Source organism: Ahaetulla prasina, chromosome 5 (assembly GCF_028640845.1).
Source record: "Ahaetulla prasina isolate Xishuangbanna chromosome 5, ASM2864084v1, whole genome shotgun sequence".
NCBI lineage: Eukaryota > Metazoa > Chordata > Lepidosauria > Squamata > Colubridae > Ahaetulla > Ahaetulla prasina.
The window spans coordinates 561,630-586,679 of NC_080543.1; the positions used below are offsets into that span (position 1 = coordinate 561,630).

Here is a 25,050-nt window from a genome sequence, read left to right on the forward strand (position 1 = left end):
CGGAGTTTATCCATCCTTCCCTTCCCTTCAGGCCCCAGGAAAATCCTGGCAGACAGATTTTTATTCAGGTGCTTATTATGCCTCATGATCCAGAATATCCAGTTCTTTGAAAGTCATCGGATCATTTTCAGGGAATTCAGTTGCAAACAAAATTGGCCAAGGCGTGTGGGCATCTGTCTGATGTGGACGGCTGACAAACCATTGCACCTGTTTCTCCAGGGATTCTGGATTTTTGCAAAATGTGAGTGTCCCGTCCAGGAACTTATTGCAAATTCTTGGGGATGGAAAGCAGACCATGTGATTCAACCGTAACAACCGTGATTTGCTTAACAACCACAGCAAAAAAATCATAAAATTTGGCGTGACTCACTTAATGACAGACCACACCCTCACCAAAATGGCAGGGCAAGCCACTTGTTTATAAAAAGGGAGCAAACCCCACTCCCTACTAGCACTGATGATATTAACATGACCTGACTAGAAACGTCTGCAAGAAAATAACCAAGCTCAGAGAGCACCAGGGACCCCTCATTTCAACCCTGAGCTACCCATATAGAATAGAATAGAATAGAATAGAATAGAATAGAATAGAATAGAATAGAATAGAATAGAATAGAATATTCTCTTCCATTGGAATGTTGTGGTTTTCTATCGTTTCAGCTTTCAACCTTTTATTTTAGTTTTATTTCTTTGCAGAGTCCCCAGGGAGCAGAGTCTCTTGCAACATCTATCAGTGCATGCTGGAAAAGCATTTCCATTCCAGCCCATCCCCACGGGGGAGTCTTAACCAAGACAACAGAAGGATGACTCAGTCGCAGCTGCCCCCAGAGCTATGAGTCAGTGGGAGGCATGCCTTCCCCCCTCCCCTCCCTCTCTCTCTCTCTCTCTCTCTCTCTCTCTCTCTCTCTCTCGTGCTCTCTTAGAATAGAATTTTATTGGCCAAGTGTGATTGGACACACAAGGAATTTGTCTTGGTGCATAGGCTCTCAGTGTACGCTTGTTCTTTTTCTCTCATTCTCATTGTCTTGTTCTTTCATTCTCATTCTTTTTCTCTCTCTCATTCTCATCTTGTTCTCTCATTCTCTCTCTCTCTCTCTCTCCCTGCATGGTCAGCAGTCGCTATACAAATCTGGATCTGGACACTGAGTCACTGTCCCTCTGCGAGGCAGGAAGCCATTGGATGAGAGGGGAGGGAGGGAGGGAGGGGCACAGGTTTACAAACTTACCTGTTATAGTTCAAGGAGGCCTTGCAAGCACTTTAATTCGCTATAATTTTCTGGTGTGGGAGTTAAAACTGGGAGGCTGGTTTAGGAGATTGTGGGGGGAGAAATGTGTGTGTGTGTGTCTCTCTCTCTGTTGCATTTCCATCTCTGCAGCTTTGCGCACCTGTTCAGAAGTGAGGGAGGGGCCTTCTGCAAACTGGACCCAGCGGTTCCTTCAAGTGGCCGAAGTTGAACCCATGGGTTTGTCATCTCAAGAAACAGAGCAAATTGAGCTTTAAGTCTTCCACAAACAGCAAGTCCTCGACTTACAACCACAATGGGCCCCCAAATTTTGCTAAACGAGTAGCCCCATCTTACGGCCTTTCTTGCCGCTGTTGATCAGTGAATCCCTGCAGTTGTTAAATTAGCGACATGGTTGCTAACGGATGGTGGCTTCCCCCACTCACTCGGCTTGCAAGATGAGCGTAAAAAGGGATCGTGTGACCCGGGGACACTGCAACCGTCATAAATATGAGTCAGTTGCCGAGAGTCTGAATTTTGATCGAACGACCAGAGGAGTGCTGCAACAGTTTTAAGTGTGAAAATTTGTCAAAAGTCAGTAACTTTGGTCAGTAAACGAATGGTTGTAAGTCAAGGACTACCTGTAACACGCCTGGCTGTGAAGCAGGGGTCTCCAACCTTGGTCCCTTTAAGACTTGTGGACTTCAACTCCCAGAGTCCCTCAGCCAGCAAAGCTCCACAAGTCTTAAAGGGACCAAGGTTGGAGACCCCTGCTGTGAAGCCTGCAATCTTCTCTATCTCTAAGGCAGCGTTTCTCTTGCTCAGCCACTTGAAGATGGGTGGACTTCAACTCCCAGAATGGCACACTAGCTGGGGGAATTCTGGGAGTTGAAGTCCACCCAACTTAAAGGGCCAGCAGGGGTTGAAACACTGGGAAAAACGGCCAGCAGAACAACAGGTTCTGCACCCAAGGAGACAGCAGGGGGCGCTGTTTCATCCCTGGATGTTATTTCCCTGCCTCGAATTGGAACAGAGGTTCAGCTACAAATCTGAATTTCTTGGATGCTGCAGCGCTGGTTCATTTTTGGACTCCTATCGATGTTTTGAAGATAAATGGCCGAACGGACAGGCAGGCAGGCAGGCCCTGTTTTCCACCTCTTGTTGTGGGAGGTTGGCTGGCTCTTCTTCATTTCCCACCTTTAAGAGGTGAGCACCCCAAACACACTGGGTTTTAATTCCCTTCTTTTTCTTTTTCTTTTTCCTTATGGACGAGCGTTCTGGCAGCCTTGTGGGCTGGGAGGAATGGAGGCTGTAGTTGAGTGCCCTTAGAGATCATCTACAGCAGGGATCTCCAAACTTGGTCTCTTTAAGACTTGTGGACTTCAACTCCCAGAGTTCCTCAGCCAGCTTTGCTGGCTGAGGGACTCTGGGAGTTGAAGTCCACAAGTCTTAAAGGGACCAGCTTTGCTGGCTGAGGGACTCTGGGAGTTGAAGTCCACAAGTCTTAAAGGGACCAGCTTTGCTGGCTGAGAGACTCTGGGAGTTGAAGTCCACAAGTCTTAAAGGGACCAGCTTTGCTGGCTGAGGGACTCTGGGAGTTGAAGTCCACAAGTCTTAAAGGGACCAGCTTTGCTGGCTGAGGGACTCTGGGAGTTGAAGTCCACAAGTCTTAAAGGGACCAGCTTTGCTGGCTGAGGGACTCTGGGAGTTGAAGTCCACAAGTCTTTTTTGTTCCCAAGTCAAACATACATTGAGTTTTGCCCCATCTTACAAGTTTTCTTGCTAAGTGAATCACGGCTGTTAAGTGAGTAACACGTTCGTTAACTGAATCCAGCTTCCCCATTGACTTTGCTCGTCAGAAGGTCGCCAAAGGGGATCATCCACACGACACCCCCCCCCAAGACACTGCAACCATCGTAAGTATGAGTCAGTGGCCAAGCATCTACTTTGAACATGTGACCAGAAGGATGCTGCTACGGTCATAAGTGTGAAAAATGATCATGTCAATTTTTTCAATGCCATTGTAATTTCAAACGGTCTGTAAACAAACTGTTGTAAGACAAGGACTACCTGACAGGCAGAGTTGACCAAGTTTTGATGTCCTCGCTGACCTTGGATAGTTCTGAATTTAACCTGCACATGCTCAAGCTCAATCCCTCCAAGACAGAGTGGCTGTGGATGCCGGCATCCCGGTACAGTCAGCTGCGACCGAGGCTGACTGTTGGGGGCGAGTCATTGGCCCCGATGGAGAGGGTGCGCAACCTGGGCGTCCTCCTGGATGAACGGCTGTCCTTTGAAGACCATTTGACGGCCGTCTCCAGGAGAGCTTTTTACCAGGTTCGCCTGGTGCGCCAGTTGCGCCCCTTTCTAGACCAGGATGCCCTATGCACGGTCACTCACGCCCTCGTGACGTCTCGTCTGGATTACTGCAATGCTCTCTACATGGGGCTCCCCTTGAGGGGCATCCGGAGGCTTCAGTTAGTCCAGAATGCGGCTGCGCGGGTGATAGAGGGAGCCCCTCGTGGCTCCCGTGTGACACCTATCCTGCGCAGGCTGCACTGGCTACCTGTGGCCTTCCGGGTGCGCTTCAAGGTGTTGGTGACAATCTTTAAAGCGCTCCATGGCATAGGGCCGGGCTATCTACGGGACCGCCTGCTGCTACCGAATACCTCTCACCGACCCGTGCGCTCTCACAGAGAGGGACTCCTCAGGGTGCCGTCAGCTAGGCAGTGTCGTCTGGCGACACCCAGGGGAAGGGCCTTCTCTGTGGGGGCTCCCACCCTCTGGAACGAACTCCCTCCAGGACTTCGTCAACTTCCGGACCTCCGAACCTTTCGTCGCGAGCTTAAAACACACTTATTCATCTGCGCGGGACTGGATTAGATTTTAAATTCACTGGTTTTAAATGGGTTTTTTAGTATTTATATTGTTTTTTAATAATTCGGCTATAGAATAAGTTTTTTAATTGTCATTTTAGTTTGTATTTATATGTATTTTTAATTGCCTGTGAACCGCCCTGAGTCCCTAGGGAGATAGGGCGGTATATAAATATGAAAAATAAATAAATAAATAAATAAAATGTTTAATTAAGAAGGAATTGTTCAGGCCTGTGATGCTTTCAGTTTTGAATTTTTCAAGGGTTTGAGTGGATCAATTAATTTGATTGATTTCTATAGCTGCCCTTCTCAGCGAACGACTCCGGGAGGCTCACAATTCGAAACATATTGTTAAAATATTTTAAAAACAATTGATGAAGATTTGGCATTATTGTGTCGCTATTGTGTGAGCATCTCTCCAATGCAGTCTATATACCAAGCTTGGCGCCTTTAAGACTTGTGGACTTCAACTCCCAGAATTCTCCACCTTGTAGAATGATGGAGGGATGAGAAGGGTCTAGTCCAGTGTTTCTTGGCTCCTTTAAGAGGTGGGGACTACAATTCCAAGAATTCTCCAGACATGAGGAGGAGGAGGAGGATATAGGTCTTGTTAGGGGAAGTTGGAAGAGCTGGCTAGGGAATTCTAGGAGTTGTAGTCCACAAGTCATAAAGTCGCCACAGTTGGACATCCTAGTTTATATGTAATAGACCGCCAACTCTTCCCATTTCCAACTCTTCCCCAGCCATATCCACCTTCTCTGTCAATTCTGGGAGTTGTAGTTGCCCCCCTCTTAAAGGGGCCAAGAAACACTGGCAAAGATGACCCTTCTAGTCCCTTCCAACTCTATCATTCTATAAGGTTGAGAAACACTTTGGGCAGCAAGACAGATCCATGGGCTTTGCTATCACCTGCTGGCCCCTCATTCGAATCCTGACACTCGTTAAAGGACATTTTTCTCCTGATCTTCCAGGGCAGCGTGTCGTCTCCACCTCTTTTGCAAGTGAGACACTCAAAGAATTTGAACTCCGTTTATTTTGAAACAAATGGTCCAGTAACAAGATATGAAATCCCCTTCCCGCTTTTTTTTAAATCCCGCTCCCCCCCCTCCCGAAATGCAAAAGGGGCTATAGGGAAAGCAGCCCCTGAAAGCTACAGTAACAATCCTACAGTTTAAGGCTAGTCAAATCTCACTTTTCTTGCTCCAGTAGCCTTCCAGACTCAGCAGGGGGCAGTGAGAGTGAGAGAATGAGAAAGAGAGAAAGAAAGAGAGAAAAAGGGAAAGGGAAGCGGAAAGGAAAGAAAAGGAAAAAGAGAGAAAGAGAGAGAATGAGAGATAGGTAGGTAGGTAGGTAGGTAGATAGATAGATAGTGAAAAAGAGAGAACGAGAAAGAGAGAGAGAATGAGAAAGAGAGGGAAAGAGAGAGGAAGAGAAAAAGAGAGAAAGAAAAAGAGAGAAAGAGCGAGAGAAAGGGAGAGAGGGGAGGTCCCATGGAAAGCATCCCCCCAATATCTCCTGCTGCTAGACCCCCGAGATAGGGGCTCCCCCACCAGGCAAGGTTTCCCCCAGCACAGAAAGAGTATTAATAATCCCGGAACAAAGGTGGAAAAGTTGTCTCGGTTGCCCCCAGCTGCCTTTCCAAACTTGGTTTAAGGGAAAGAATGGCAGAACTGGGGGCGGGCGTCAAAAGAGGCAGCAGCCTAGAATCCTTACATATCCGCAAACTAAGTCCAATTTCACTTGAACCCTCTTGACTCTAGCAGGGGCTGGCTGTGAGCTGAGAAGGTTCCCTAGGCTTTTAGCAATAAATCAGGTTCATTGAACCTTCACCTGTAGACCTGGCCTTTCCCACCTGGATTGGCCCAAGATGGCCTGACTGGGAAGGTGTCCCCTTGTTTTGTAGCCAGCTCATCCCCCTCCACACACACACAAAAAATCTGCTGACACACAGCTACACACACCCAGCTCAATTTCATTGGGAGGAAGAGGAGCACAGCAGAAGGTGTCCAGCTGCAACCAGTTTAGGGTGGACAGGTGACTCTGCTCTTGGACGTGGCCCATCTGGCAGCCAGAGAAGGCTCTTGGCACCTTCTGCTCGGTCACACCATCAGAACATGGTGCCTCCATCTCTGGCAGCTTCAACTGCCCGTTGGACAAGAGCCTGAAGACCTCAGGGATCATGAATGATGCAATGTGATGGAGATGTCCTCTACAGCAGGGGACTCCAACCTTGGTCCCTTTAAGACTTGTGGACTTCAACTCCCAGCATCCCTCAGCCAGCAAAGCTGGGAGTTGAAGTCCACAAGTCTTAAAGGGACCAAGGTTGGAGACCCCTGCTCTACAGTGGGGCTCCCCCACCTTGGCCGGTTGAGGAATTCTGGGAGTTGAAGTCCACAAGTCGTAAAATTTGCCAAGGATGGAGACCCCCCCCCCCACTCTACAGGATGGGCTCTCCTTCTCCCTACCTCTCCGAGAGCGGGCCCAGAAGGACCTTTGCTTCTTGGGGGGAGCCCTCATTCTCACCCTGGGTCCAGCTGAAACCAGCAGGGTCCAAGCAGGGAGCTGATGTCCGCCCCCCCAAAGTAGCAGAAGGCCCCCCTCTCCAAGCTGAAGGCCCCACCCAGGGCATGGAGGAGGGGCAGAACTCACAGCAACTACAGAAGGCAGCCAGATGCTGGCGGAGGAGCCGTGGGGAAGAGCCTGAGAAGGAGGTTGGTGTCCACCTCCTCCTTCCATAACCAAGTCGCATTTCATGCCCGTCTTTGTACAGGTAGTCCTCGACTTACGACCAGAATTGAGCCTAACATTTCTGTTGCAAAGCAAGGGACTTGTTAAGTGAATTTTGCCCCATTGAATGACCGTTCTTGCCACCGTTGTTAAGCAAATCAATGTAGTCGTTAAATTAGTAGCACGGCTGTTAAGCGAGCCCAGCTTCCCCGTTGATTTTGCCGGTCAGAAGGTTGCCCAAGGACACCACGACCGTCATAAATTTGAGTGAGTCGCCAAGCATCTGAATTTGGATCACGTGACCACAGGGACGCTGCAACGGCCGTTAAGTGTGAACAACCGTCATAAGTCCCTTTTTTCAGTGCCGCTGTAACTCCGAACGGTCACTAAGTGAACTGTTGTAAGTCGAGGACCACCTGTGAGGGGAGAAAGGAAGCGAGCAGACGTGCTACGGTAGAAGTCATGCCCACCCACAGGTTCCAGTGACTCTGCCCGAGAGCCGGGGCTTTCCACGAGACTGGGGGGGGGGAACGGGGGGGGGAGGCATCCACGGGGCACAAATAGCCGTTGGGATGTTGCCCCCAAAGCTCTGGCGGCGTTTCGTGCGCTTTGCCTGTGGGAGGCACTACGCGAAAGGCAGGCAGGGCTGTGGGCAGAACCATCCTGGCCCATCCCAGAATGTTGACTCTCCGGGAGACCCACGGGGTGGGGGTGGGGACCCTGCTCCTTCTTGGGTCCAGAGATGGTGGGGAGAGGGCCTTGGCGGGGTGTCTGTGTGTGTGTGGGGGGGTTCTTGTCGTGTGGGTAGGGGCTTTTTGGTGGGCTCAGCTGCTGCTGTCCAGTAGGATGCAGCCATAACGCAACACCCAAGAGGTTCAAGTAGGAACACCCACAAGGGCCCCCCTGGTCAACGCTCATTGGAAATCCAGCAGTCTTCCTCATCTTGCTGGGGGGAGGCCTTCCGCCCATGTCCCCCCCACCCCCCAGGGAAGGTAAAAGGCTCTGCACGGGGGAGGGGGATTTTTCCTTGCCAAGGTAGCCCCCCTCCTCGACCCCTCCAAGGAGCAGCCGATGCCTTCCTTCATGGGAAGAACTGTCCTTCTTCCTCCGGATCATCTGCAAAGCTCAGGGGTCCCATGGAAAGACCCCGGCTCTGGTTCCCCCCCCCCCCGCCAAGTGCAGTCAAAGGGACGTGGCAGTTGCAGAAAAAGCCAGGAAGGAAACCAGCCGCAGGGGGAGGGGGGCTGTCTGGCAGGGGGGGGGGGGAAGGGGGAACTGCCGGCAAAGATGGGGTGCCTTCCTCTGAAAACCCGGCTCTCTGGCTGAAGCGTCCCACGACTCCCTAACCCTCCCTCCGGAGAAGGAGAAAAATCCTGTCCTACGACCGGCACTAAGTGAGGCCGCCCCCTCCCCCCGCCTCCTTTGCAAACACAGGAGTGACACAGACAAGAAGGAGCCCAGGTGAGGGGGGCGTGGGGGGGGTGAGAGTGGGTGGGCGGCACAGCTCTCCCCGCCCTCCCCTCCTCCCCCCCTCCGGCCGGTGGGCCCTCAGTTGACGCTGTCCTCGTCGCTGCCTTCGGCCCGCTCCTCCTTGGTCTCGGCCAGGCTGCTCTCGTCAATGTTCTCCAGGGAGTCGGCGTGCTGGATGGACAAGTCGGAGAGGGCCAGGCTGGGAAGGGTGTTCTGCTCGGGGTAGAGCCAGGGCTTGAAGTGGGCGTTGTGCTTCTGCTTCCAGTCGGGGTACTTGACGCAGGCTTTGTACATCTTCTTCATGGCCTGGGGGAGGAGGAAGAGGGGCAGAAACAACATCAGCCAAGGGTGAGGGGAGGAGGAGGAGGAGGAGGAGGAGGAAAACCATGAAGACCAAGAAGACCAGTAGTAGTAGCAGTTAGTTGAGACACAGGAGGAAAAAGGAAAGGAGGAAGAAGAAGAGAAGTTAATATAGGAGGAGGAGGAGGGGAGAAGAAGAAGAAGAAGAAGAAGAAGAAGAAGAAGAAGAAGAAGAAGAAGAAGAAGAAGAAGAAGAAGAAGAAGAAGAAGAAGAAGAAGAAGAAGAAGAAGAAGAAGAAGAAGAAGAAGAAGAATAGGAGGAGGAGGAGGAGGAGGAGGAGAAGGACAACTGGGATCCTTGGTGCTCTCTGAGCTGGGTGGTTTTCTTGCAGACCTTTCATGACCCAACTAGGTAACTAGAAGAGAACTGGGCTTGCAGAGAGGAGGAGGAGGAGGAGGAGGAGGAGGAGAAGGAGGAAGAGGAAAACCATGAAGACCAAGAAGACCAGTAATAGTAGTAGTTAGTTGAGACACAGGAGGAAAAAAGAAAGGAGGAAGAAGAAGAGAAGGAGAAGTTAATGGAGGAGGAGGAAGAGGAAGAAGCCTTCACCCAACAAAGGGAGGGGGAAATTCAGAAGGCTCCTCAGCTTCCTCCGGAGATGCCTTCAGAAGTGGAGGCTCAGCTGCTCAGTCCCAAGGACCTGCTTTCCTCCTCTCTTGAGGAAGACCAAAGGGGCTTCTGATGAAGTCAACACAGCCCTTTCCTCTTGGGCATTAAAGCTCCCATCCCAGAAGCCTTCTTCTGGATCAAGGCCTACCTCTATGGAGGACTTCAGTAGACCAACCAAGAGGTCATGCCTAGGAGATATCCAAGGCTTCCAACCTGGAGCACCACCCAGAAGCCTCCTTACTGATGCCCGAGGACCCCAAAGACATTTCAAACCGAGCTTCCAGGTTCTGAGGAAGACGGCTGGATGTAAATGTCTTCAGCTTCCCCAGTTGAAGGTCTTGGTGGTAAACTCAGCGCTTGGTGGTGGAAACGAATCAAGGAAAACAACTAGCCAGGAGAACAGCTGGATGGAGGTGCTTCTTCATCACTGGAGGTTTTTAAGAAAAGACTGGCAGCCACCTCTGAAATGGTGTAGGGTCTCCTGCTTATGCAGAGGGTTGGACTAGAAGACCTCCAAGGTCCGTTCCGGCTCTATTCTGATGGAACAATGTGTTCTTACACCTTCAACCTGTTTGGTGTTGCATCATTGCTGCATGGACTGCAGCATCTGAACCTACCAAAGAGCCCCTAACCACGTGACAAGACCCCCACACTCTGCCCGGGCCCTCTCCCCACCATCTCTGGACCCAAGAAGAAGCAGCCCACCCCCCAAGATTCAAACTTCTCTGCAAATCTGTGGGCCTCACGGCTCGAAATGGGCCAAGCCGCTTTTGGCATTTCCAACCTAAAGAGCTCCTAAACCGAACCCGTCTTTGTCTCGGGAGAGCAACACGACGATGATCCCTTTTCAAACAGGCCGGCTTTGTTGGGGAACACAAAGCCACCCTCGAAACTTAAGACCTTTTCCGTCTCTGGAAAGCCGATACGCTTCAAGCCGACAACAAAGGCCGCCTCGTTCTTTGTCTGCTTCTCCTGCGGGTTCTTTTTTTCCTTTCCTCCCTTTTCATTAGAAGGAGGTTTGGTTGCATTTGCTGAGGGGGTTGTTTTCCGTGGCCATTGTGAGCAGAGCGCTTCATGCCATCTCTCAGCAACCAGGAGGGCCGTTCATGAAGGGATGGGAAAGGGACGGGATCGGAATACAGAATAACAGGGTTGGAAGGGACCTCGGAGGTCTTCTAGTCCAACTGGCTACCCAAACGGAAGACCCTACGGCGCATTTCAGTCCAATGGCTGCCTAATCTCTTCTTAAAAACCTCCAGCGCCCACAACTTCTGGTAGCAAGCTCTTCCACTGGTTAGCAATTCTAGGTTGCATCTCTCCTTGATGAGTTTCCATCTATTCCTGTCCTGCCTTCAGGCATTTGGTGGCCAGCTGTTCCACTGGTTAATTGTTTATTTGTTTTATTTATTTATTTTGTCACAACATCATGTAAAAGATTATATAGTATATAAACATATATATGAGTAAATATTAGGAGGTATAAGCATATATATATATATATATATATATAGGAAGAAGAAAAGAAAAACAATAGGACAGGAACGGTAGGCACGTTTGTGCGCTTATGCACGCCCCTTATGCTCACTGTTAGGAAGCTTCTCCTCAATTCCAGGTTGTTTTTCTCCTTGATGAGTTTCCACCCATTCCTTGAACTACCTTGAGGTGGTTTGGAAAACTGACACCCCCTCCTCTGTGGCAGCCCCTCAAATACTGGAAGACTGCTCTCCTGTCTCCCCTGTTCCTTCTCTTCACTAGACTAGCCAGGCCCAGTTCCTGCAACCGTTCATTGTTCATCGTATGTTTTAGCCTCCGGAGGTGTCCCCTTTCATCCCCAATGCTCAGGTTTCATCTCTTCCCACCTTTCCCTATCTCCCATCCTTCACAGTTGTAGGAGGAGCAGTTTTCTTATCTCACCACTCAGACAATGGTGTTCAAACAGGTTTTTTCCCCCTATGCCATGTGGGGGGTGAGCAGCAACAAGGGAAGAAGACAGAGGCAAGGCATCAGCAGTTGCTGTTGTGTATCCTTGAAGTTAACTAGATACAGGGAGTGCTGGCTTGCAATGGGTATGGAGGAAACTCAGCAGTGAAACAGGAGTTGAACCTGGTAGATTTATATTAGGTACAAATCTAAAAAGGTTTTGAGATGATAATGCAAGCAAGGGGGGTGGGGGTATAGACTAGCATCTTAACTGGCCTTTACTGACTGACTGTTCTGATTTTGCCCTGATTCTAATGTCTTTTATATGTAGTTTGGACCCTTCTTTGCAGCTGTTAATATAATATGTTCTTTCTGCGCCAACTCAGAAAGCTCAAACTGCCCAAGGAGCTGCTGATTAAGTTCTATAGAGGAATTATTGAGTCTGTCATTTGCACCTCTATAACTGTCTGGTTCGGTTCTGCAACCCAACAAGAAAGACACAGACTTCAGAGGATAATTAGAACTGCAGAAAAAATAATGGCTACCAACCTGCCTTCGATTGAGGACCTGTATACTGCACGAATCAAGAAGAGGGCCGTGAAAATATTTACAGATCCCTCACATCCTGGACATCAACTGTTTCAACTCCTACCCTCAAAACGAGGCTATAGAGCACTGCACACCAGAACAACTAGACACAAGAACAGTTTTTTCCCGAAGGCCATCACTCTGCTAAACAAATAATTCCATCAACACTGTCAAACTATTTACTGAATCTGCACTACTATTAATCTTCTCATAGTTCCCACCACCCATTTCTTTCCACTTATGACTGTATGACTGTAACTTTGTTGCTGGTAATCCTTATGATTTATACTGATATATTGACCATCAATTGTGTTGTAAATGATGAAGGTATCTTTTCTTTTATGTACACTGAGAGCTTATGCACCAAGACAAATTCCTTGTGTGTCCAATCACATGGCCAATAAAAATTCTATTCTATTCTATTCTATAATAGGCATCATCCTGGTTGCTCTTCTCTGCACTCTTTCCTGAATCTGAGAAGCTCGAGGGATGAAAAATGAAACGTTTTCAAGGGGGGGAAAACCCAAGAAAGTTTTGGGAAAAAGCACTTTGGGACAACCTGATCGATGATGGAGCTGACCCGGGAACCTCAGTCCAGAGAGGCGCCTCTGCTAATCTCTGCCGCACTTGATCCTGGAGGCAACTCACAACCCACAAATGCAGCCCATTGGTGAGTTCGGCAACCTTATATCCTTTTCAAGGGCATTTCATAGCAGGTTTTCCTTGACCGAAAGAAGCAAATTTTGTCCAAAGCCCCTGAAGGCAGGAGAAGAAGCAACAGATGGAAACTGACCAAGGAGAGAACCAACCTGGGACTAAGGAGGAATTTCCTGTCAGTGAGAACAATTGGAGGTAGTCCTTGACTTACAACCATTCACTTAGTGACCATTTGAAGTTACAACAGCACTGAAAAAAGTGACGTAGGACCCTGTTCACACTTACGACCATTGCAGCATCCCAGTGGTCACATGATCAAAATTCGGACGCTTGGCAACTGACTCGTATTTGTGACGGTCGCAGTATCCCTGGGTCACGTGATCCCCTTTTGCGACCTTCTGACAAGCAAAGTCAAGGGGGAAGCCAAATTCACTCAACAACCGTGTGACTAACTTAACAACGGCAGTGTTTCACTTAACAACTGTAGCAAGCAAGATTTGTGAAATGGGGCAAAATTCACAACAACTTTCTCATTCAGCAACAGAAAATTATGGTTGTAAATCGAGGAGCACTTGCCACCAGTAATTTGGCCGTCTTCCTGAAAAATCAAACTTTCGCTATCTTCAGTCAATGTAACTCCTCAAATCCAAGGCTTCATATTCCAAGCCCTGAACTTCATCTCTAACAGCAAAGCGATTGCCAGCAAAAACTTATTAAACTTCCTTTGAAGAGCCTCGTGTCTTTGAAAGATTTCTTCTTCTTTTTTCTTAAATTCCATCAACCTCATTTTAAGATCAAAGCAACCTTCCCGCCGTTCCCCAGGAGACAACATGCAAACTCTTCCTTCCATGCCTGCTGGCATCAATAATTCAGGTCCATTTCAACCCCACTTTTCAACTTCCCATAAAAAGGAATCAATAACATTGAAGTTTGATTGATTAATTCCAAAACCTCCAACCTCTGATTTTTTTTTTCCAGCAGCAGCAACCTCCCCAATATTCTCCTAAGAAGCAAGTAACCAAAAGTCACGCAGAGATAAAACTTCTGTAAATCTGCAAAAGTAGGTTTTGCAAGATCTATTTACTATACAAAGCGTTGCTTAAATGCTAGAGTGGAGAAACAGAGGAGTGCTTTTCAAGATTTAAATCATCTCTGAAGTCCATTTATATCTTTTACTCATTATTTCATCCCAAATTTCATCACATATCTTTTCTTTTATATACACTGAGAGCTTAAGCACCAAGACAAATTCTTTGTGTGTCCAATCACACTTGGCCAATAAAAATTCTATTCTATTCTATTCTATTCTATTCTATTCTAAACCAACAAGAATAATTCTTTTACCCTCTATTAAGCAACCCTGCCTGGCTAAGTTACTCCATATAAACAGACAGCAAACCCCACATTCTGTAGCACTGATGATGTTCCCTACTTGGGTCATGAAAAGTCTGCAAGAAAACCACCTTCAGAGAGCACCAAGGACCCCACCGTCTTCCTTCTCACCCTCCCTCTCCCCTCCTCCCCTCCTCCTTCTCCTCCTCCTCTCTCCACAAACCCCATTCCCTTCCAGCACTGATGATATTCCCTAGCTGGGCCATGAAATGTCTGCAAGAAAACCACCCAGCTCAGAGAGCACCAAGGACCCCAGAGTTCAACCCTGAGCGGCAAATACTATCATCTTAATCTTCCCAGAGAATTCCTAATAGTGAGTGGATTTGAAATAGAATAAATAATGGATAAAGACAGAGCTGAGTTTGGATCATCTTCTTATCTCCCACATCTCCCCAAAGGTGCTTTTCCAAAAGGACATTTTCGCTTCTCATCCAAGAAGCTTCGGTAGTTCTGGAGAAGTTCTGAAGCTCCTTGGATGAGAAGCAAAACGTCTTCAAGAAACAAACCAGAAAGTCCAGTTGCCTTTTGGGGAAAAAACACCTTTGGGACAACCGTGGCCTGGATGGCTGAGAATAATCTCCACAGACCTATTCCCACCTATTCCCAGCAACAGGTCTTGACCCTCCAGCCACTCCTGGCCACTGGATGACCCCAGGTGAGCCAGGGGGATGCAGAAAGAAGAGAAAAATGGATCCCATCTTACCTTGGGAGCCAGGAATTGAGATGATTTATTCACAACCCACTTTGGCAAAGAACCTGCAACGGAGAAAATCGAAATACTGATCATGGCACGGCTCGCTCAGGCTGTTCCGAACTATGTGCAAAATGGGCACATACCTGGGAATTTTCTGCAGGTGCATCTACATCCCCTCCCCCACAGACACACACACCCCTTGCATCACCTGAGACACCCACTAAGAATCTGAATCAAGAAGGAGACACCAACACAGCTTTTGGGCACAGGTAGCCCTCAACTTACAACAAACTTACTAGTTCGTTCAGTAACTGTTCGAAGTTAGAAAGGTACTGAAAAGAAGTGATTCACTTAACAACCATGTTACTAACAACAACCGCAGGGATTCACTTAACAACAGTCGCAGGAAAGGTCGGAAATGGGGCAAAACTCACTTAATCAATGTCTCACTTAGCAAGAGAAATGCTGGGCTCAACTGTGGTTGTAAGCCAAGGACTTACACCACAAAAAACTGCTTTGCCCTCTGAAAAAAGTGAAGATATGGTCTGGTTTCATTCTTCCCGTGACAAAAAACCTTCGGGGTTTCTGGCCCAGGTCTCTCCTCTCTCAAACTACCCTCCAGAATGGGAGGAGGGGGCTCTACCTGCACCAGAGGAGAAAGTGGAGGGGAAGGCATTTAAACTTTATGAAGAAGATAACAGGGGATTATCCCAAAATATGATTCTTCACACCTGAAAGCTGCTGAGTTTGAGAAACAAACTTTATAAAGAAGAAAATGTTTGCTTGAATGGGTAATTCTTTTTTACATGGTCCACTTTTTTTGAGACTGCTTCGGAATGAGCACTGATTAACCAGTTTAGATAGCAAGGTAATTCAGAGATACGGGTAGTCCTTGACCTACAACCATTCATTTAGTGACCATTCACTTACAACAGCACTGGAAAAGTGACTTTTGAGTGGTCCTCGCGCTTATGACCTTCAGAGCACCCCTACGGTCACATAATCAAAATGTAGGAGCTTGGCAAACAGAATGTGTTTATAATGGTTTGCAGTGTCCTGGGGTCATGTGACCGCCACTTGTGACTAGTTAAGCCAATGGGGGAAAGCTGGGTTCACATAACGACCCAATCACTCACTTAATAACGGCAGTGAATCGCTTAACAACCGTGATGAAAAAAGGTCATAAAATTGAACACGGTTCCCTTAACAGCAGCCTGTCTCAGCCATGGAAATTCATCTCCCCATTGTGGTCGTATACACGAGATGTCGGTCAGTTCCATGGCCACCTGCACTCCTTGTATCAGTGCCCCCCCTCATTGTTTGGGGAAGGGATCCACACAACACAACTATTGTCAGGGAGTTTGGAAGCCACACAAGCCATGAATATTTGATGCCACAAAGCGATTCCATGTCGGCCCCAACTGGAGTTGGCGGAACATATTAGTAGCTACTGATTTATTTATGCGATTGGAAATCCACCAATTATGTTTTAGAAATGCAGATGGTGTCCTTTTCAGGAATGAATCAATCAACTGGCATCAACTGATGGGATTTCGGGTAGTCCTCGGTTTATAGCCGTTCACTTAGTGACGGTTCAAAGTTATGACGGCACTGAAAAAATGGACATGGCCGTTTTTCACCCTTGTGGCATCCCCATGGCCAATTGATCAAAATTTAGTCAGTTGGCAACTGGTTTCATATTTACGACGGTCGCGGTGTCACATTTTGTGACCTTCTGACAAGCGGTCAATGGGGAAGCCGGATTCACTTAACAACCGTGTTACTAACTTAACCACTGCAGTGGTTCGCCTAATGACTGTGGCAAGAAAGGCCGTAAACTGGAGCGAAACTCACTTAACAGCTTTCTTGCTTAACGACAGAAATTTTGGGCTCAGTTTTGGTCTTAAATTGAGGATTACCTGTATTTACGACAGTTGCACTGTCCTGGGGTCACGTGGTCACCACTTGGAACCATTCCAACCAGCCTCCAGAAAGCAAAGTCAATGGAGGAAGGCAGATTCACTTAATAACATGATTTGCTTACCGACGACGGCACAAAAGGTTGTAAAATGGGGCACAACTCATTGGACCACTGCCTTGCTTAGCAACGGGAATTTTGGACTCCGTTGTGGACCGAAGAGGTAGCCCTTAAGTTACGACCACAATGGAGCCCAAAATTTATTTTTGCTAAATGCAACCAGAAAAATTTCGTGGACAAGCAAGTCGGTTCTTAACTGAGTTTGACCCATTTTACGACCTTCCTTGTTAAATGAATCACTGTGTTTGTTAAGCGAGTCACACGGTTGTTAAGCTTGTCGGAAAGTTGCAAAAGTGGATCACGGGACCTCTGCAACCGTCATAAATAGGAACCAGTGGCCAAGCATCTGAATTTTGATCGTGTGACCATGGAGATGCTGCGAAGGTCGTAAGTTTGAAAAACGGTCATAAGTCACTTTTCTCAGGGGGGTTGAGACTTCAAGCAGTCACTAAATGAACGGTTGCAAGCTAAACCAATTTCGTTGTATACATGATGTACGATGACAATACAGGCTTTGGCCTTGAGGATTCCCTGTGCAAACAGATATTTGCAAGCACAGCTTCCCAGGAAGCCAAGGCCAGAGCCTTGCAGCTCTGCCCAACCGGGTGCGGAGACTCCCCTGGCGCACGGTGGGAGGGCACAACCTTACCTTTGGGGTCCACTTGAGCAAGGTAGGTGAGGCTGCAGTTCTTGGCTCCTTTCCCCTGGATCAGGTAGCCCGTTTGGATGGAGACGGCTCTGACCATGTCTTTCCGCGGGGGGTATTTCTAAAAAGAGACCGGTGGAAAAGTTTAACTCCCACCAGCCAAGCCTGGAACTGGCCCTAACATGATGTGTGTGCATTTATTCCAATCAGAATAGAGCTGGAAGGGACCTTAGAGGTCTTCTACTCCAACCCCCTGCTAGGGCAGGAGTCCCTAGACCAGGGCTGTCCAAACTTGGCAACTTTAAGACTTGTGGACTTTAACTCCCAGCAAAGTTGGCTGAGGAATTCTGGGAGCTGAAGTCCACAAGTCTTAAAAGTTGCCAAATTTGGACATCCCTGCCCTCCACCATTTCAGACAAATGGTTGCCCAGTCTCTTCTTGAAAGTGATGGAGCACCCAGCACTTCCGGAGGCAAGTCGTTCCACTGGTTAACTGTTCTCTACTGTCAGGAAATTTCTCCTTAATTCCAGATTGCTACACTCCTTGATTAGTGTCCATCTGTTGTTTCTTGTCCTGCCTTCAGTGCTTTGGAGAATAGCTTGACTCCCTCTTCTTTGGGGCAGCCCCTGAGATAGTGGAACGCTGCTCTCATGTCCCACCCTGGTCCTTCCCTTCACTAGACTAGCCAAACCCAGTTCCTGCAACCGTTCTTCAAATGTTTTCGTCTCCAGGCCTCTAATCATCCTAGTTTTTCTTCACATTCATTGGGAATGGAGATTTTGCAGTATCCTTCCCCCAGGAGTGGGGTGGGAATGGAGATTGTGCAGTATCTTTCCCCCAGGAGTGGGGAGGGAATGGGGATTTTGCAGTATCCTTCCACTGCCACAGAGCCCATGGAACAGGGGTGAAATCCAGCAGGTTCTGACAGGTTCTGGAGAACCGATAGCGGAAATTTTTAGCAATTCGGAGAACCAGCAAATATCACCTCTGGCTGGCCCCAGAGTGGGGAGGGAATGGAGATTTTGCAGTATCCTTCCCCCAGGAGTGGGGAGGGAATGGAGATTTTGCAGTATCCTTCCCCCAGGAGTGGGGAGGGAATGGAGATTTTGCAGTATCCTTCCCCCAGGAGTGGGGTGGGAATGGAGATTGTGCAGTATCTTTCCCCCAGGAGTGGGGAGGGAATGGGGATTTTGCAGTATCCTTCCCCCAGGAGTGGGGTGGGAATGGAGATTGTGCAGTATCTTTCCCCCAGGAGTGGGGAGGGAATGGGGATTTTGCAGTATCCTTCCACTGCCACGCCCACCAAGCCACGCCCACAGAACCGGTAGTAAAAGAAATTGGATTTCACCACTGCTATGGAAGCACCCTAAAGCAGAGTCTCCAACCTTTGCAACTTTTTAGGACCTGTGGACTTCAACTCCCAGAATTCCCCAGCCAGCCAGGTTTCATAACCTAAAGTGGAACTAGAACTCGTAGTCTCCTGGTGACTGGCCCAAAGGCACCCTGTCAGAAGTGCTGGCTTCACATTTGGGTCACACACACATCCTGGACATAAACTGTTTCAACTCCTACCCTCAAAATGATGCTATAGAGCACTGCACACCATAACAACTAGACACAAGAACAGTTTTTTCCCAATTGCCATCCCTCTGCTAAACAAATAATTTCCTCAACACTGTCAAACTATTTACTAAATCTACACTTCTATTATTTTTTTTAATTTGCATTTATATCCCACCCTTCTCTGGGCGGCTTACACTATGTCAAGCAATAGTCTTCATCCATTTGTATATTATATACAAAGTCAACTTATTGCCCCCAACAATCTGGGTCCTCATTTTACCTACCTTATAAAGGATGGAAGGCTGAGTCAACCTTGGGCCTGGTGGGACTTGAACCTGCAGTAATTGCAGGCAGCTGTTGTTAATAACATACTGTCTTAACAGTCTGAGCCACCAGAGGCCCTATTAATCTTCTCATCATTCCCATCACCCATCTCTTTCCACTCATGACTGTATGACTGTAACTTTTTGTTGCTATCACTAAGGGTTAAATTGCAACCTATGACCATCATTTGTGTTGTAAATGTTGTACCTTTGATGAAGGTATTTTTTTTCCCTTTCTTTTTCTTTTCTTTTATGTACACTGAGAGCACATGCACCAAAACAAATTCCTTGTGTGTCCAATCACACTTGGCCAATAAATTCTATTCTATTCTATTCTTTTGCTTCGGTGCCAGTCTGCCTGAGCTGGGGTGGGTGGCTGGGAGGAAAGCCGAAGGGGAGGGGGTGTATGTAGGAGACCACCGTTCACTGTACCGGCTGGAGACTGGAATTCAAGGACAACCACCCAAGAAGGAATGTAGCCGCATACCAAGGACAAAGTTCCAACAACATCAACACTTCTGTTTGAAAAGGATTGGACAATCGAGGGCTGGGGGGGTGGGGGGAGACCATCTTGGCAAGGGGAAAATTATACTTGGGAACTTGGCACGGAAACCTTAGATCTTGCTTTGCTCTACTGCCTTCTGCTTGAAAACTCTGCCTTTTACGCCAAATAGTATCAAGGATTGTTCTTACTAAAGGCTGAGGCAGGGCTGACATAGAGCCATCAATCCACCTGGAGAACTGTTCTACGGTGGGGACTGTGCCGGCCGAGGAGATGGACAAACGGGAAGAGGCCACATCGAGGCCGGAGGGCAAAGGTGAGATTTCCGAGCTGGAGGGAGAAGTGGAATGCCAGCCAGCTCAGAGGAGAAGCCAGCGTGGCCTTGGAGCACGGGCAAAGACATCGATGTGGAAGCCGAGGCCTCTGCCCCCCTGCCTCTGCCCCGAAGGACGGTGGGAGCCCTCCCCAGAGAGAGGGCAACCTCGATGGTCCCTGAGAGTCAGGCAACTGGAAGAGGAGCCCCCGGAGGGAGTAACCCTCACTCGAGGGCCTGGACACACAGACTGGGATCCAATCAAGCCAACATTGGCCAAGAGAAACCTCCAAGCCACGGCTGTTGAGCGAGCACTTGACATGTCTGGAGATCATTTTGCAGGGCTAATGCTTCGTGATCCAGTGGACCAGGCCACACCCTGGAGGCCGGCACCAGCTGCAGCTCAGCCCATCCCACGACCGCCGGTCCCAGCCCTTCCACCAGCCCGAGCCACCCCGGTGACCAGAGGTGATTGTCGGCCACTGCGGATACAGGTGAAATTCAACGGGGACCTGAAGCAGTTGGGGACATTGCTTGTCCGAGTATGGTCTTTCATGACAAGATACGCAGCGGTCCTCCCCAATGACGAGGCCAGGGTGTACTGTGTGGTGAGAGTCCTGGACGGGGAGGCCGCCGACTGGGCCGTGACCCTGTATGAGGAGGAGGCCGAAGAGCTGCATCACTTCAAGGCTTTCATGGCCGCCCTGAGGCAGCGCTTTGAGGACCCTCTGGCTGATCGGAAGGCCAGGATAAAACTGCAAACCATCAAGCAGGGCGGACGGACCGCTGCCGCTTACATCCAGGAGTTCCGGCCTCTGCCCTATCAGCTCAGGAGAAAGGGGGAGGAAATGCTCATTGAGTATTTCCAACAAGGCTTGGATCCAGAAGTGCTTTTCGTCTGCCTGCGCAGAGGTTCGGCCAAGACCCTCCAGGAGTGGTATGACCTAGCCCACAAGGTGGACTTTCACCTGGCTGAGAGTTGCGACCAACAGTACAGGACCCCAGGATCGGGCAGGCAGGGCCCCAGCGCCAGACAACGCCCAATCTGGTGCGTCCGGTGTCTACAGAAGGGCCATGGGGTGATCGACTGCCCTTCCCTGCGATGGGCCCCCAAAAGCCCAGGGCGAAAGAAACCAGCCGCCAAACGCAAGACAACTGCACACAAGAGGGCCAAAGTCATAGAGTTCACTCCGCCATCAAGTGAAGACGAGGGAAATGCGACGGAAGATGAGGAGTCAACTGTGGAAAGCGATAGCAGTGGGAACGATGACAGCAACTTTTTCTAAGGGAGGCAGAAGGTCAGACGTGCCACCTGACATTTGTCTTACACCTTTGCTAGGGGGTGGGGGGAAGGGAAGCCGAAGGGGAGGGGGGGTGGAGGAGCCCACAGGTCACTGTACCGGCTGGAGACTCGAATCCAGTCCTTTGCATACCAAGGAATGTCCGTTCCAGCAACATCAGCATCTAGTTTGATTGGACCATCGAGGGCTAACGGGTGACGGGGGAGGCTCCTGGCAAGGGAGAATTATTCTAGGGAATTTGGTGTGGGAAAGATCTCTTAGATCTGGTTTTGGTCGACTGTCGTCTGCTTAACCAAAGGTAAACTATACCTTTTTCACCAAACGGAGTCAAGGATTGTTCTTACTTAAAGGTTCTAGTTAAGGGGTAGTCAACGTTTTTATACCTACCACCTACTTTTGTATCTCTATTAGTAGTAAAATTTTCTAACCGCCCACCGGTTCCACAGTAACGGTGATTTATAAAGCAGGGAAGTAACTTTACTTTATAAAATTTATAATTTGACAATTTGACAAAACCCCTACCACCCACCATGAAAGCTGGAACACCCACTAGTGGGCAGTAGGGACCAGGTTGACTCCCACTGATCTAACTGATACAGGGTTGACTTTCATGCCCAAGGCGGAACTAGAACTCACCTCCTCCTGGTGATTGACTCCAAGTCGCCCAGCCAGCTAAGGCAGGACATAAACTCATAGCCTCTGGCTTTCCAGCCAGGTATCTTAACCACTAGAGTCCACACTGGTTCTCATTTGGAGTTTTTTCTTGGTCATAATTTGGCAGTCATTACTCTATCAGAGAAAAATGGAGATGAGGTGGAGGGAGAAGGGACTGGAGATGGAGATGGGATGGGAGTGGAGATAATCTGGGAATGGAGGTGGAGAGTCTTGGAGGGGGGGGGGAGGTGGAGATGGTCTTGGAGATGGAGGTTGAGATGGAGATGGGATGGAGATAATCTGGAAATGGAGATTGGATGGAGGTGGAAATGGAGATGGAGGTGAAGATGGAGATGGTCTTGGAGAAGACGATGGAGAAGCAGGTTGATTAAACCCTTTGGACATCCTGAAAGCATTTTTCTCCTCTCTTGCCTTGGGGAGGGGCCCTTCAGAAGGGCTCCCCCCCTCCATTCCTTCTAGGGGCCGAGATCCCTCTTGCCTGCAGCTCTTCCTCCTGCCTCCCAAGGCGATTCTCCTCCCACATTTACAACTCCCATTGTGTTGTAAATGTTGTACCTTGATGAACGTATCTTTTCTTTTATGTACACTGAGAGCATATGCACCAAGACAAATTCCTTGTGTGTCCAATCACACTTGGCCAATAAAATTCTATTCTATTCTATTCTATCAGAGCTTCAATGGCACCGGGGAGTGGCTCCAAAACCATCTTGGCCTTTCTGACCCCACTGAGGCTGCCCAGCAAATGCCCTGCTCCCCCCACCCACCCAGCCCCCCCAGCCCTACCCCAGAAACCCCCTATACCTACAGGGTGCTTGACCGAATAGTTCATGATGATGTAGTCGCTGCCCATCGGCAGCCAGGAACGGAGCGTGATGACATCCCGGTTCTTCAAGGGCTTGGGACACTTCCCTGCCAGAGGGGGGAGAAGAGAAGGAGACCCAGGTGAGTCGGGGGTGGGGGTGGGGCTCCAAACAGCTGCACAACCTCAGCGGCTGATTTCTGCTTCAGATGGGAAGGCACTTCTGGGTGGGAAGCCAAACATCCAGGGTGGGATTTGAATGATTCCACCAGCCGGGAGTCCTTAGAAGGAAGGAAGGGGCCTGAGCCAAGCCTAAACGTCCTTTGAGCCAGGCTAATTCCCGCGCCTCCACAGAAATTAATCTAGCATAAATAAACACCTGAGATAATTTCTACGATGGGGTCCTTGGTGGTCTCTGAGCTGGGTGGCTTTCTTACAGATGTCTCATGACCCAACTAGGAAACATAATCAGTGCTGGAAGGGAGGGGGCCTTGCAGGGAGGAGGAGGATGACTGTGGGGCCCTTGGTGCTCTCTGAGCTTGGTGATTTTCTTGCAGACGTTTCATGACCCAACTGGGTAACACCATCAGTGCTAGAAGTGGATAGGGTTTGTGGAGGAGGAGGAGGAGGGAAGGGGGAGGAGGAAGAGAGGGGGAGGGGGAGGGGGAGAAGTGGGAGGAGGGGAAGAGGAGGAGGAAGAGGAGGAGGAGGAGGAGGGGAAGGAAGGAAGAGGAGGAGGAGGAAGGAGGAGGAGGAGGAAGGAGGAGGAGGATGACTGTGGGGCCCTTGGTGCTCTCTGAGCTTGGTGGTTTTCTCACAGACGTTTCATGACCCAACTGGGTAACACCATCAGTGCTAGAAGTGGATAGGGTTTGTGGAGGAGGAGGAGGAGGAGGAGGGAAGGGGGAGGAAGAAGAGAGGGGGAGGGGGAGAAGTGGGAGGAGGGGGAAAGAGGGAGGAGGAAGAGGAGGAGGGAGAGGAGGAGGGGGGAAGGGAAAGGAAGAAGAGGAGGAGGAGGAAGGAGGAGGAGGAGGAAGGAGGAGGAGGAGGACTGTGGGGTCCTAGGTGCTCTCTGAGCTTGGTGGGTTCCTTGCAGATGTTTCATCACCCAACTAGATAACGCCATCAGTGCTAGAAGGGCCCTGTCAGTGGGAGTGGGGGGTTTTCTTGGTGGTTCCTTGATTAGGCCGTTCTTTACTTTTTGATTGTTGGTCTGAGTTGGTTGTTCCTTGATCAGGGTAACACTGATCGGACAAGCCGTCTGTATGTAAACAGAGGGCAAACCCTCTACTCCCTCCTGGCACTGATGATGTTCCCTAGCTGGGTCACGAAACGACTATCGAAGACTGCCTATATTTGATGACGAAGCTTCCTGCTCTAAATATCAAATCCAAAACCGTGACTGGGCACCCCGGGGTGAGTCCCCACACCTGGGCCTCCCTCTGGGGCTTCTCTGTTCCCGCCTCCCCCCCCCCCCGCCACAGTCCGCCCCATTTTCTCACAGGCGTAGTATCCCACATCTGCGTTGACGGTCAGCTTGCCGATGTCGAAGGTCTCGATGACGTTGGTATCCCACTTTTTCCTGTACTCGATGTCGTGCAGCACGTCGTATAGCGTTTCCGCGGAGATCTCTTTGCAATCCATCCTGCACTGGAGAGAAACCCCCGGAGGATTACGCGGGAGGAAGCCCCGCTACGTTCCACAGGACGGCTTTCCGGTTATGGTTAGTCCTCGACTTACGACCACAACGGAGGCCAAAACTCCCGTCGCTAAGCAAGACGTTGCATTGGCTCTGTCCCATTTTACGACCTTTCTTGCCACAATTGATCCCAAAAATCTGTGAAATATACGACCACAACGGACCACAAACATTCTGTTGAGAAGCAAGACGGTTCTTAAGTGATTTTGCCCCATTGTACGACCTTCCTTGCCACAGCTGTTAAGTGAATCATTGCAGCTGTTAAGTGAGTCACACGGTCGCTAAGCGGATCTGGCTTCCCCACTGACTTTGCTTGTCAGAAGGTCGTAAAAGGGGACCGCGTGACTCCGGGCCACCGCGACCGTCATAAATATGAGTCAGTTGCCAAGCATCTGAATTTTGATCACGTGGCCCTGGGGATGCTACAACGGTCGCAAGTGTGAAAAATGGTCACACATTTTTTTCAGCGCCATTGTAATTTGAATGGTCACTAAATGAACTGTTGTAAGTTGAGGACTACCCATACTTCCCTTGCTCTGAATCCAGAAAGACAATTGCTGCCACTTGGATTCCGCCCACAGGTCGAGTGTCTAGCAAAATCTCCTCTTTCTCGCCACCAGCCAAACAATTAGAGTTAATGATGCGCTTTTAAGCTAATGACTCATTAAAATAAT

General features: G+C 49.3%; 1 protein-coding gene across 1 annotated transcript in view; it reads right to left on the reverse strand.

Annotated features, from left to right (window-relative positions):
* Positions 1-4,391: 4,391 nt before the first annotated feature.
* STARD10 (StAR related lipid transfer domain containing 10) overlaps positions 4,392-25,050 on the reverse strand; it is a 42,493-nt gene continuing 21,834 nt past the window's right edge. The window contains exons 2-6 of the mRNA XM_058184811.1: positions 24,180-24,327; positions 22,684-22,787; positions 17,205-17,322; positions 14,527-14,579; positions 4,392-8,602 (exon numbers count right to left, since the gene is read on the reverse strand). Coding sequence (XP_058040794.1) covers positions 8,375-8,602; positions 14,527-14,579; positions 17,205-17,322; positions 22,684-22,787; positions 24,180-24,327 — 651 coding nt within the window. The 3' untranslated portion in view covers positions 4,392-8,374. The remainder of the gene's footprint in view (positions 8,603-14,526; positions 14,580-17,204; positions 17,323-22,683; positions 22,788-24,179; positions 24,328-25,050) is intronic.